Source organism: Elephas maximus, chromosome X (assembly GCF_024166365.1).
Source record: "Elephas maximus indicus isolate mEleMax1 chromosome X, mEleMax1 primary haplotype, whole genome shotgun sequence".
NCBI lineage: Eukaryota > Metazoa > Chordata > Mammalia > Proboscidea > Elephantidae > Elephas > Elephas maximus.
Genome location: NC_064846.1, coordinates 7,643,333 through 7,657,343, shown reverse-complemented (window position 1 = coordinate 7,657,343; position 14,011 = coordinate 7,643,333). Strand labels below are relative to the sequence as shown.

The window sequence follows — 14,011 nt, the reverse complement described above, 5'->3', positions numbered from 1 at the left end:
AAAGCCATCTATACATTTAACGCACTTCCGATCCAAATTCCAATGTCATATTTTAAGGGGATAGAGAAACAAATCACCAATTTCATATGGAACGGAAAGAAGCCCCGGATAAGCAAAGCACTACTGAAAAAGAAGAAGAAAGTGGGAGGCCTCACCTTACCTGACTTCAGAAACTATTATACAGCCACAGTAGTCAAAACAGCCTGGTATTGGTACAACAACAGACACATAGACCAATGGAACAGAATTGAGAACCCAGACATAGATCCATCCACGTATGAGCAGCTGATATTTGACAAAGGACCAGTGTCAATTAACTGGGGAAAAGATAGCCTTTTTAACAAATGGTGCTGGCATAACTGGATATCCATTTGCAAAAAAATGAAACAGGACCCATACCTCACACCATGCACAAAAACTAACTCCAAGTGGATCAAAGACCTAAACATAAAGACTAAAACGATAAAGATCATGGAAGAAAAAATTGGGACAACCCTAGGAGCCCTAATACAAGGTATAAACAGAATACAAAACATTACCAAAAATGATGAAGAGAAACCCGATAACTGGGAGCTCCTAAAAATCAAACACCTATGCTCATCTAAAGACTTCACCAAAAGAGTAAAAAGACCACCTACAGATTGGGAAAGAATTTTCAGCTATGACATCTCCGACCAGCGCCTGATCTCTAAAATCTACATGATTCTGTCAAAACTCAACCACAAAAAGACAAACAACCCAATCAAGAAGTGGGCAAAGGATATGAACACACATTTCACTAAAGAAGATATTCAGGCAGCCAACAGATACATGAGAAAATGCTCTCGATCATTAGCCATTAGAGAAATGCAAATTAAAACTACGATGAGATTCCATCTCACACCAGCAAGGCTGGCATTAATCCAAAAAACACAAAATAATAAATGTTGGAGAGGCTGCGGAGAGATTGGAACTCTCATACACTGCTGGTGGGAATGTAAAATGGTACAACCACTTTGGAAATCTATCTGGCGTTATCTTAAACAGTTAGAAATAGAACTACCATACAACCCAGAAATTCCACTCCTAGGAATATACCCTAGAGATACAAGAGCCTTCATACAAACAGATATATGCACACCCATGTTTATTGCAGCTCTGTTTACAATAGCAAAAAGTTGGAAGCAACCAAGGTGTCCATCAACGGATGAATGGGTAAATAAATTGTGGTATATTCACACAATGGAATACTACGCATCGATAAAGAACAGTGACGAATCTCTGAAACATTTCATAACATGGAGGAACCTGGAAGGCATTATGCTGAGCGAAATTAGTCAGAGGCAAAAGGACAAATATTGTATAAGACCACTATTATAAGATCTTGAGAAATAGTAAACCTGAGAAGAACACATACTTTTGTGGTTACGAGGGGGGGAGGGAGGGAGGGTGGGAGAGGGTTTTTTATTGATTAATCAGTAGATAAGAACTGCTTTAGGTGAAGGGAAAGACAACACTCAATACATGGAAGGTCAGCTCAATTGGACTGGACCAAAAGCAAAGAAGTTTCCGGGATAAAATGAATGCTTCAAAGGTCAGCGGAGCAAGCGCGGGGGTCTGGGGAACATGGTTTGCGGGGACTTCTAAGTCAATTGGCAAAATAATTCTATTATGAAATCATTCTGCATCCCACTTCGAAATGTGGCGTCTGGGGTCTTAAATGCTAACAAGCAGCCATCTAAGATGCAGCAATTGGTCTCAACCCACCTGGAGCAAAGGAAAATGAAGAACACCAAGCCCACATGACAACTAAGAGCCCAAGAGACAGAAAGGGCCACATGAACCAGAGACCTACATCATCCTGAGACCAGAAGAACTAGTTGGTGCCCGGCCACAATCGATGACTGCCCTGACAGGGAGCTCAGCAGAGGACCCCTGAGGGAGCAGGAGATCAGTGGGATGCAGACCCCAAATTCTCATAACAAGACCAAACTTAATGGTCTGACTGAGACTGGAGGAATCCCGGCGGCCATGCTCCCCAGACCTTCAGCTGACACAGGACAGGAACCATCCCCGAAGACAACTCATCAGAAATGAAAGGGACTGGTCAGCGGGTGGGAGAGAGATGCTGATGAAGAGTGAGCTAATTATATCAGGTGGACACTTGAGATTGTGTTGGCAACTCTTGCCTGGAGGGGGGATGGGAGGATAGAGAGAGAGGGAAGCCGGCAAAATTGTCAAGAAAGGAGAGACTGAAAGGGCTGACTCAAGAGGGGGAGAGTAAGTGGGAGTAGGGAGTGAGATGTATGTAAACTTATATGTGACAGACTGATTGGATTTGTAAACGTTCACTTGAAGCTTAATAAAAGTTATTATAAAAAAAAAAAAAAAAAAAAAAAAAAACAACCTTGTTTTTAGGATATATGCATTAAATAGAGATTAAGAAACAATGCATCTGCAATTTAATCTCAAGTGCTTCAGAAAAAATTAGCTCTATATGTGCGTGTGTGTGTGTGTTTGCAAGTGTGTACACACATATATAGTGCACGAAAAGAGAGAGAGAAAATGATAATACAAATGTGTAAAATGTTAACATTTGTGTAATGTGGATGAAAAGTATACATGGATTCTTTGTACTATCTTTGCAATTTTTTAAGACTAAAATTATTCCAAAATAAAACATTTTAAAAAGAAAAAAAAAAAAAAGGACTTTCATAAACTTTGACCCCCTGCCCCCTCCCCAAAAGAAAAAAAAATTTTTTTGCAAAGCCCCCCTTTATTTCCATCATTACATCAATCGGGATGTTCAATGCATATCTACCGATGCGTTTGATGAGTCCAACCCATGCTGGCACCCTTCTGCTTCACAAAATTTGTCATCTCTTTGTTGCTGGGATTTTGAGCATGTGACGTAATTATTCTTGCCCTTAGGGTAAAGCATGTTGGTCCTGTGCCCTGAGACTCCAGCAAGATTTGAACAGCACCTCTTTGCAAACTGGGTCTTTGAAAGAGCGGGGAAGGTGCCCTGCTGATAACAGGAGAGTTGGGAGTCTGAGGGGCTTTTCCTACTCTGAGACTTGAGCTTGCAAATCCCTGCGTGTCTAGCTGGGCAGGACAGAGCTACCCACCACATAGGAACCTTCTGTGTAAGTGAGAAAGAATAGCCTCAGCTGCCTCCTCTTTGCATGGAAAACACCACTGCATGTGCCTGATCAGGTCACTAACTATCAGGCGACATTAAGAGAAGAGGCGTATCAGAGTATCCAGAACAAAGGCGGTGACAGTGCTCCCTCCGCCTCAGCGGGCAGATCATAGCTGGAACAGGACAGTATGAGTGAGAAGAGCTCCAGGCAATCAGGAGCCCCTTCAGGAACATCGGAGCCAGTGACAGAATGCAGAGCTCCAGCATTCGAAGAAAAGGTGAAGGTTCCCCATTAATGAATGAACAAGCTGAGAATGCCACAGCCTGGAAAAGAGATGATACCTGGGACAAGCATTCTCTCTTCCAACTGCTGAAGGCTCGTCATATGGGAGAAGGAGGAAATGTGTTCTGTGCAGGGAGAATAGCCTGAGGAAGCTGCCTCAGGATGACACAGGCTACTTCAAGCAGTAGTGAGCTCCCTGTCACTGACATTGTGCAAGCAGATGCTGGAGGGGCCTTTGTAGTTAGGCTTCAAGTATGTATGTGAGGGAGGAAATAGACTAAGTTACTTTTAGTTCCCTTAAAAAGAGTAAGCCAATTAAGTCAATAAGTATTTTTAAAGGGACATACTATGGATGATGCACTGAGGAGCCCTGGTAGCACGGTGGTTAAAGCACTCAGCTGGGAACTGAAAGTTTGGCAATTTGAACCCACCAGCCACTCCACAGGAGAAAGATGTGGCAGTCCGCTTCCGTAAAAATTACAGCCTTGGAAACCCTATGGGGCCGTTCCACTCTGTCCTACAGGGCTGCTATGTGTTGGAGTCAGCTTCACGGCAATGGGTTTGTTTGTTTTTGGATATGGAGGCAGTAAAGGACTCCCTGGGTGGAGCAAATGATTAAGTGGTAGAAGTCTCACCTTACGTGCGGGAGACCTGAGTTCAATTTCCAACCAGTGCACGTCGTGCACAGCCATCACCCATCTGTCAGTGGCGGCTTGTATGCTGGCTATGATGTTCAGCAGGTTTCAGTGGGGCTTCCAGACTAAGACAAACTACTTCCTAAAACCAGCCCATGAAAACCCTACGGATCACAACAGTCTGATCCACAACCGAGGGTGGGGACGGCCCAGGGCTGGGCGGCATTTCACTCCCATTGTGCATGAGGTCTCCAGGAGTTGGGGCCCCAACTCTACAGAAGCTAACAACAGATGTTTAGTGGCAACAAACAGTTTGACTTTCTAAATGTCCCAAAATTAAGTTGCTTTGTTTTTCCTCACCAGGAGATGACCCATTCCTGGCCTCCTCCTCTCACTGCCATGCATACTCCTGGAAACTCTGAGCAGAACACCTTTTCCATCCCAGGACAGGTCAGTTACCTTGCTTCCTCCACTTTCCCTTATCTTAATGATATGAATTTTCCAATTGGATTCTTCAAAATAAAAATGGCCCTATAGGACAGAGCAGAACTGCCCTATAGGGTTTACAAGGAGAACCTGGTGGATTCAAACTGCTGACCTTTTGTTTAGCGGCCTTAGCACTTAACCACTGTACCACCCGGGCTCACAGTACCCTAAAATCTAGACTCTCCCTTGCCCCCAGGATGGTAATAGAAATATGATTTTTTTTATTGAAAGAGAGTATTTAAGAGAATATGCACATAGATTCTGGCATGTGTATCTTACTACCTGGAGCTCCTCCCACTGTCCACGTCACTGTGCCCAGAGTGGCCGAATCAAAGAGAGGAGTGAACACGGCCGTGGGGAAATACCAAGCAGATGATGCGACAACAACATCCAGGATGTTTTTAATTTAAAAACAAAATAGTCTTTTCACTCTGATGTATCTGGTTTCATTTCGTGTTATCACTTTCCAGTGATATATAAGCACACAGGTCTTAACACACCAATTCATCACATTAGCAGAACTTTTTCTTCTGTCAAATGTTTAACGTAAGTTTTCCTTACCTGTTCCCAGTAGGAATTTTTCTCATTATCATTTAAAAAAATGTCTAAATAGATATAGCTATTCTAATAACACACTTTAAAAGAAAAAAAAGTCTTCCTTTTTCCATCCATCCATCAGTCCATCCATCCATCCTTACATCCATCCATTTGTTCAGAAACTCTTTACTAAGGACACAAACCCAGCTGCCATGAGATCAATCCTGAATCACGGTAACCCCACGTGTGTCAGAGTAGAACTCTGCGCTATAGGGTTTCCAATGGTTGATTTTTAAGAAGTAGATCTCCAGGCCTCTCTTCTCACCTCTGGGTGGGCTTGAACCTCCAACTTTTCAGTCAGCAGCCAAGTTCGTTAACATTTTGTACCACCCAGGAACTCCTACCGAGGACATAATCCAATCCAAACCGCACTCATTACTGCCAAGTTATTTATGGTGACCCCATGTGTTAAAGAGTAAAACTGCTCCCTAGGGTTTTCTTGGCTGTAATCTTTACAGAAGCAGATCACCAGGCCTTTCTTCCACAGTGCTGCTGGGTGGGTTTGAGCTGCCAACCTTTAGGTTAGGAGTTGAGTGCAAACCATTTGCACCACTCAGGGACCGAGGACATGCAATGGGTTTAAAGTTAGAGGTAAAGAAAAGCCCTCTGTGTTATGAGACAAACCACAAAGCAATGTAGTAGGTGTCTGCACAGGGAATAAACAGGCTCAGAAAAGTAGCCAGCACTGCTATGAGAAGTTGAGGAAAGTGCTCCTGGAGGTGGCAACATTTGGAGGATGGTGAGGGCTCCAGCCAGTTTAAAAGGGCCCAAAGGAAGAGCACCCAGGCAGAAGAACAGCACCGAGAGGTGAGGGGTCTGGTGTGATGCAGCCTGGTATGAAGTCCTGAGTAGCTGGATCAGAGTTCATATGACGGGGAGTGGAGAGAGATGAACCCCCAGGAGTTAGGCCAACTCGGCGAAAGGCCTTAAATGTAGCCCAAGAAGTTTGGACTTTATTTGTAGAAGCAGAGACCCAATCGGTCTTTGTTATTGTTGTTAGCTGCTGTCCTGTCAGCTCTGACTCATGGTAAGACCATGCACAATACAACAAAATGTTGCCCAGTCCTGCACCATTTTCACAATCACTGATATGCTTGAGTTCACTGTTGTGGTCACTGTGTATTTTGAGTGCCTTTCGACTTTGGGGGCTAATCTTCCAGCATGACATCAAACAACATGGTGCTGTGATCCAAAGGATTTTGACCGACTAATTACCAAAACTAGATCACCAGGCCTTTCTTCCTAGCCTGTCCTAGTCTGGAAGCTCTGCTGAAACCTGTCCACCAGGAGTGACCCTGCTGGTATTGGAAATACCGGTGGCATGGCTTCCAGCATCACAGCAACATGCAAGCCCCCGCAGTACGACAGACTGACACACAGGTGGTGGCTTTAGTTTTTAGGATCATGATTTTGACAATCACATTGGCCTAAACTGTGTTTAATTTTCCCCTCTCACCTTTGAAAGGGGCTGGAACTAAGTGAGCAATGACTCTCCCTAGCCCCGTATGTTCACTGTCCCCTTCCTGGGCTGCCCTGGGCAGGGTATCTTCTCCCTAGCTCCACCAAAAACAATGATCCTTCCATTTAAGACATTATACATTGATCGCAGTGTTTTCAGCTACGTTAAACAATTTGGAGATAATTTGTGCAAGTCGCAATTTTGACATTTGCAAGTATATACAATAGAACTGGTTGTTAAATGGGCTTTTGTAGTAAGTGCACAATTTAGAATCAGGCATAATTTTCATTTTCTGCCAATTATCTATGCTACCAACAACCCCATGATAAAGGTAGAAGCAAATGGAAGAAAATGGTGAAACCAGGATGGCTCTATGCCCACTCTTTTGTTTCATTTGATTCCTGCCAAAATGTTGGTTTGGAAAAATAAGGGAATATTTGAAATAACAATAATAATATCAGGAACACTTAATATACCAAACCAAACAAAACCCATTGCCTTTGAGTCAATTTTTGACTCATAATGACCCTATCAGACACAGTAGAACTACCTCATAGGGTTTCCAAGGCTGTAAATCTTTACAGAAGCAGACTGCCACATCTTTCTCCCGTGAAGCCACTGGTGGGTTTGAACCACCGACTTTTTGGTTAGCAGCCAGACATGTAATCACTGTGCCACCAAGCCTCTTAAACCCTTAATACATTGTAAATAATTCAGATAATCCAAGAAACCGTACTATAGTGTCATCCTAACAATTATCCTAACATCATAACACATTATAGGTAACATTGCAAATAATGGGAATTCCAGAACACTTAATTATGGTCATGAGGAACCTGTACATAGATCAAGAGGCAGTTGTTCGAACAGAACAAGGGGATACTGCATGATTTAAAGTCAGGAAAGGTGTGCATCAGGGTCGTATCTTTTCACCATACTTATTCAATCCGTATGCTGAGCAAATAATCCGAGAAGCTGAACTATATGAAGACGAATGAGGCACCAGGATTGGAGGAAGACTCATTAACAGCCTGCGTTATGCAGATGATGACACAACCTTGCTTGCTGAAAGTTAAGAGGACTTGAAGCACTTCCTGACGAAGATCAAAGACTACAGCCTTCAGTATGGATTACACCTCAACATAAAGGAAACCCAAATCCTCACAGCTGGACCATTAAGACACAGCATCATCAACGAGAAAAGATTGAAGTTGTCAAGGATTTCATTTTTCTTGGATCCTCAATCAACGCCCATGGAAGCAACAGCCAGGAAATCAAACAACGTATTTTGCATTGAGTACATCTGCTGCAAAAGACCTCTTTCAAGAGTTAAAAATCAAAGATGTGACTTTGAGGACTAAAGTGCGCCTGACCCAAGCCATGGTATTTTCAATTGCCTCATACACATGGGAAAACTGGACAATGAATAAGGAGGACTGAAGAAGAATTGATGCCTTTGACTTATGGTGTTGGCAAAGGATATTGAATATACCACGGACTGCCAGAAGAACGAACAAATCTGTTTTGGAAGAAGTACAGCCAGAATGCTCCTTAGAAGCACGGATGATGAGACTACATCTCATGTACTTTGGACATGTTATTAGGAGAGACCAGTCCCTGGAAAAGGACATCATGCTTCATAAGGTAAAGTGTCATCGCAGAAGAGGAAGACCCTCAATGAGATGGATTGACACAGTGACTGCAACCACAGGCTCAAACATAGCAACAATTGTGAGGATGGTGCACGACCAGGCGGTGTTGCATTCTGTTGTACATAAAGCCGCTAAGAGTCAGAACCGGCTTGATGGCACCTAACAACAACACGGCAATTCAATCCTTAGTACGACCTGATGAGACTGGTAATTTTATTACCCCTGATTTACAGAGGAGAAAAGTGAGCGCAGAGTAGTTAAGTATCGTGGTCAGGATCACCCAGCTAACAAATCAGGGAACCAGCATTCGGATCCAGGCATTCTGATGCCAGGGGTCATACTCTCCTTTAGTGTGTTTTTTGATTACACAGATTTGTATGTATCTGAGTTCAAATTGTACCTTCCAAAATATGACTCTATCCAGTAAATATGTGTAACCAAAGTGATTGCCCTAGCCTCGGTGGTGGCACCAGAACTGGGTGACATCACGCTCTCAGAAAATGTCGGCCTCTTATCTCCAGCACAGCACTTGCAGGATGGAAAGAGTGCTGTCTTAGGAGCTGGGAACCTGGCTGCTTTTCGTCCTGGTTTGCCATTTGCTGGCTGTGTGTTCCCGTTCAAGCTCCTCTGAGCCTCAGTTTCCCCATAAGAGACAGGGGATGGTGTGGACTCTATGATTCCAATGGATTTTTCAGTTCGGACACTATGATTCTGTAATCTTATAAAAATAAATACAGTTGAATGTTCTCCACTCACTGAAGTTTGTTTACGCACCCCAAGTTGAAAATGCCTTGTTTTCTCGTAGAAAATTGGAAAGCCTCACAAGGAAGGTAGTCCCTACCAAGCAGAATCCAGGTTGCTAATAATGCCCTCAGGGCAAGTCCAGTAAAGCTTCCATGGAGGTAGCCATTCTCTAAAAGAGAGGGTGGCAAATGAGCTGGAGGGTTTTTGCATTTTTTAAATGATTAAAAAACTCAGAAGAAAAATAAATTTTCATGACATTTCATACTTCCTGAAATTTATATGAAATTCAAATCTCAGTGTCTATGAATAAAGCTTTATGGGCACACTGTCAGTCCCATTTGTTAACTTATTATAGGATATAAAATTGCATGTACGGCACATCTGTGAAAGAAATGCGCAGATCAAAGGCAGGTAGTTTTTAAAAATCTGTATGCGCATTGACAATTATTGCATGAAGGATTTTTTTTTTAACACAGATTTATAGATTTATGACTAAATCATTTCCAGTCAGGGTTTGGTATATATGTAAAGTAGTTTTGGTGATAATCAAATGTACTTCATTTGTTTGAACTTCAGGTTTTTCGTTTTGTTTTATTTTTAAGTCTTATCCAGCTTAACGCTAAAAACTGCACCAAGGATACACAACACCAATTACTGGACTTCATTAACTAACATCACCTTCCAATTTGTACCATGCATTGCCACCCTGCTGCCCAGCTGCCCTGAAACAAGGGATCTGTTGGCTCCAAAGTCCAGAATACTTGGATGAAGGTTATAAAACCAGTCCAGGTTTTGGGAACAGTACATAACTTACTGCTTTTTTTTCATTCTCCAATCAGATACTTGGTTAGATTGACTTTGGAACTTGTCATTTAATTTCTTAAGAGTATACTTGCCCAAACATGAACTACACATTTGTAATGAAATTCCACTAAAAAAATAAGTAGAAATACTTTTATATAAAAACCCACTAAAAAAAAAAATAGATATACCAAAAACCAAACCCAGTGCCGTTGATTCCAACTCATAGCGACCCTATAGGACTGGGTAGAACTGCCCCATAGAGTTTCCAAGGAGCACTTGGCAGATTTGAACTGCTGACCCTTTGATGAGCAGCCGTAGCACTTAACCACTACGCCACCAGGGTTTCCAGTTAAGTAGATACCAATGATTGATGCCTCATTTATTGGGAAATGAAGTGTTCTGGATTACTGAAATTTTTGGATAACCGACGGTTAGCCTTCCATGGGAACCACGTCATAGAAAGCATTTTGACATGAAATTAATATTTTCCAGACTTGTTGTGAAGATCATACTGAACATACTTTAGTCTTTCTTGATAACTTCGACGTTAATTTGAGCATCAGTTATTGTATGAGGCTGTAATATTATACTATGCAGTAGTTGTGCCCTTGGGGCTATCAGGATGGGTAGGAATGCTTCCTTCTGTAATAAATGACCACAGGCTCTTGTGCTTTTCAAGTTCTGAATTTGCTGTGTAATTTTCTGTCGAGTCCTGTGCTGTTGGTTTCCACGTCTCAATGTTCCTAGTGGCTGGCCCCCTAGGAGTGCTTCCCATTTCCTGCCATTTGTGATTTGCTCAGAGGTGGAAGTCCAATGGCCAAGACTGTGGGAAGCTTTTATCAAAAGTCAATTCTGAATGTGAATGGGGAAGCCTTTGAGCTGCAAACTGCATGGGCTTTGTGACAGCTCTTTAGCTGAGAGGCTTAGCCCCCTGCTGAGTTTATGGTGGTTTTTCTGGAGAGCTGAGCTTGCCAGAAGACAAATCTCTTGGATCACAGAATCATGCTAAATAGATCGAAAAGTTCATTTTTGATTAAAGCACACTGTTAGCATGCTTGCTGAGTACTTTTAAAGATAAATTATGTTGTGAGCCCATTTTTACTCAATAGGGTGGTAAGATTAGGTTTAATGAGTAGATCCCTTGCAGCAGTGATTGATGTAACCACTTCTTGTATTTACTTGAATTAATTGTCCCCAGTTTGGGAACGCATGCTTTGCAGTCGATACTAACTGGTTCTTCCAGGCACACTGTGCTTTGTGTGTAGCGTAGGTCACTGTAGTGCTTCCGCCTGCAAGTTGGGTCACTCCCAGCAAAACTGCTCTGTGCAAATCCAGATTAATCCAAAGAGTGAATGATTTCTGTGTGGGGTGATTTTCAAGTCAAATTAAAAAAGAAAAAAAATCCTTTGCTGTGGAGTTGATTCCGACTCATGACAACCCTGAGTGTTTGAGTAGAACTGCATTCCCCAGGGTTTTCGATGGCTGTGATCTTATGGAAGTAGATCACCAGGCCTTTCTTCTGTGGTGCCTCTGGGTAGATTCAAACCTCTAACCTTTCAGTTAGTAGTTGAGCTCAAACTATTTGTTCCATCCAGGGACCTAAATCCCTTTAAATAATGCACTCCACTAGTATGTTTCAAATTACGTCCCATACCTCCAAAACCTGTAACGAAGTTTTAAGAACACTTCTCTTGGGCAAAATGAGGTACATCTATTTTCATATGTGTCCTAGTTATAAGGTAGAAATTCAGAGTTATTTCATTTAAAGAGAACAAATGAGCAACTCTATTAATTATGGTCTTGTTTACACTACTTACAAAAACTACAATCACTTGTTTGTTTGAACCAAGGCCCTTAGAGGCACCATTGCCTAGCTAAGTGAGAAATTATACACTCGGATTTCACACATGCAGGTCATTTGTTCCCAGGTTGCACACATTTCCAAATAGACGCCAGTCTTACTTATATTCTGATAAAATGGCAGTTATGATCATGTTGCAGCAGGTTTGAAGAGCAAATGTTTACCCATCAAGTAGAGCTACAGACAGGAGTTTAATTAATGGGTTTGCTGACAGTGGTGTCCTGTTGGCACCATTAATCAAGTTAGATCTTCAGCAATAACAGATAGACCTTTTGTTCCCCTTTGTATCACATAACTAATTTTATATTATATGTGTTCTTTCTTATAGGAATCCCAGCATCTGACCCCAGGATTCACCTTACAAAGTAGGTGTTTTTTTAATCCTTCTTAGTCCAAATAACCATGTCTTCTCCTCCCTCACTTTTTCCTCTTTCCTACCAAATAGCATTAAAACATGAAATAGCAACTACAACCACAAAATCAAGTTGTGATACACCTAATTAGTTCCTTCTTCTTCTTTTTTTTTTTGGAGGGGGGTGGTCATCTGTTATCCATGGCAGGATGCTATGAAGCAGTATAGTTGGAAGAGCCACTTGTGGGGATACCAATTAATTCAGAAACATCTTTTGATATTTGAAAACATGTATAGTAAGTGTTTGTGTCTTGCCTTTTCAGAGTGGAGTGACCCAACCAGCAAAGCTTCTACGAAGTCAGTATCATTCAAGTCGTGAGTACTTGGAGCTTTCAATCAGGGCTCTGGGGTGGGGGGGGGTTATTTGGCAAGGAAACAGAGTTTCAGTGCTGACCAAATCTTGTTCTTCTCACTCGTGCTTCTTGAAAATATCAGCCTTCACTCATAGTAATATGGAGCTCGGTTAGGGGGGAGAATGATTTCCCGCAATAGACAGGTAACAGTAAAAATGAATAAGAACACCTTGTGGCCTCTAAAGGGTGTAGACACAGGCTGAGTCACTACCAGCGATACGAAAACAACTGCTGAAGCAGCAATTTCAATGAGAAAAATCTCAACTGGGTTGTTGCTTCAGCCACCACTGACAGGGACATGTCTAAGCAGCCACGATTGGACATGAAATGTTGAGTGAGTTGTTATGCGCAGTCAGCCCAAGACCTGGATATTTGCAGGTCATTCAGCAACTGTACATTAAAGACAAACAAGGGCATCCGGGAAGAGATGGAATAAGAGATTACATGGCGCAAGGTTGGAGTTCAGGAACCAGGGCCCTGCAATCCACTCAGCACTGTCTTCATTTTTTTTATTAATGTTAACTGAAGGTGGGGTGTAGAGAAACCAATTTCCTCAGATTAACTATTGTGGATTTTGTAATTTCCATTTGTTCAAGAGTGTATCAAGGGAGTCTTTCTCTCAGAACTTCTTTCCTTCCTGATAATAGAAAATGGAAGTCGACTTTGCTGTGTGAGTAATAGGCACACACTTCAAAATTTTCAAAATGAAATAATTTATGACATTCAAGTGGCCTAATGGCACACTTGAAGTGAATTGCTCACCTTTTGGAAGATCATGAATAATTGCATAAAACAACTGGGAATGATTCCCAAATAGAGGCTCTGAGAAAGTCAGTGGCATTTCTATGTTCTTGGTTCATTGCAGTAGTAAAGCACCAAAGCCCTGACCCCATCACTACACCTCTTATTTGGTTGTCTGGACTGATCTGTGCCTTCTAATTCAAAGTTCAATTTCAATAACCAAGAATCCTCAATTTAAAGAAATGAGAAAAAAATAAGGGGAATAAAAAAAACATAACTCTGATTTAAGGACCAAATTATATGGAAACACAGAAATCAAAATCATTTCTGATGTTTTCCATCTCAGCTGTTCCATTAATCACAGTTCAAATTGCACTTCCCCTTGCCATCCTAGCAAACAATAGATCTTACCCTCCCTACCTCCACTCCTACCCTGCCACCCCCATGAAAAAGTCAATAAAATTCACACACACACACACACACACACACACACACACGAGCCTTTAGGAAATCAACACGTCTTTCCAAACATGACAAAATGTGCAAATGTTATTTTTCCATTGTAAAATGGTCTTACTCCTAAAGCAAGAGTATTAGGCTCCCACTGTGAAATATGCTGATTTCCATAGTTACCATAAAATGCAATAACTCAATAGTTTGCAACTAACAGAAATAAGGTTGTCAATTAAGGTTTATAGTTAGAGGCAGCATTTGCAGAGAGCAGCACTGGGTAGCATGTGGTATCAAGTGAATTCAACAGGACTAAAGTTCTCTAAAGGGAGCTTGCGTAAAACGAGAGAACACTGAGCTCAAATTTATGAATGAGCTGCTCTCTCTTTGGCTGTTTGATGTAAAGTTCAAGC

The 14,011-nt window shown here is 41.9% G+C and overlaps 1 protein-coding gene across 1 annotated transcript in view; it reads left to right on the top strand.

Moving 5' to 3' along the window:
- The window catches only part of AFF2 (ALF transcription elongation factor 2), a 588,903-nt gene that overhangs the window by 385,672 nt on the left and 189,220 nt on the right, over nt 1-14,011 (top strand). The window contains exons 5-7 of the mRNA XM_049871652.1: nt 4,403-4,489; nt 11,971-12,007; nt 12,318-12,351. Of these exons, the coding sequence (XP_049727609.1) occupies nt 4,403-4,489; nt 11,971-12,007; nt 12,318-12,351 (158 nt within the window). The remainder of the gene's footprint in view (nt 1-4,402; nt 4,490-11,970; nt 12,008-12,317; nt 12,352-14,011) is intronic.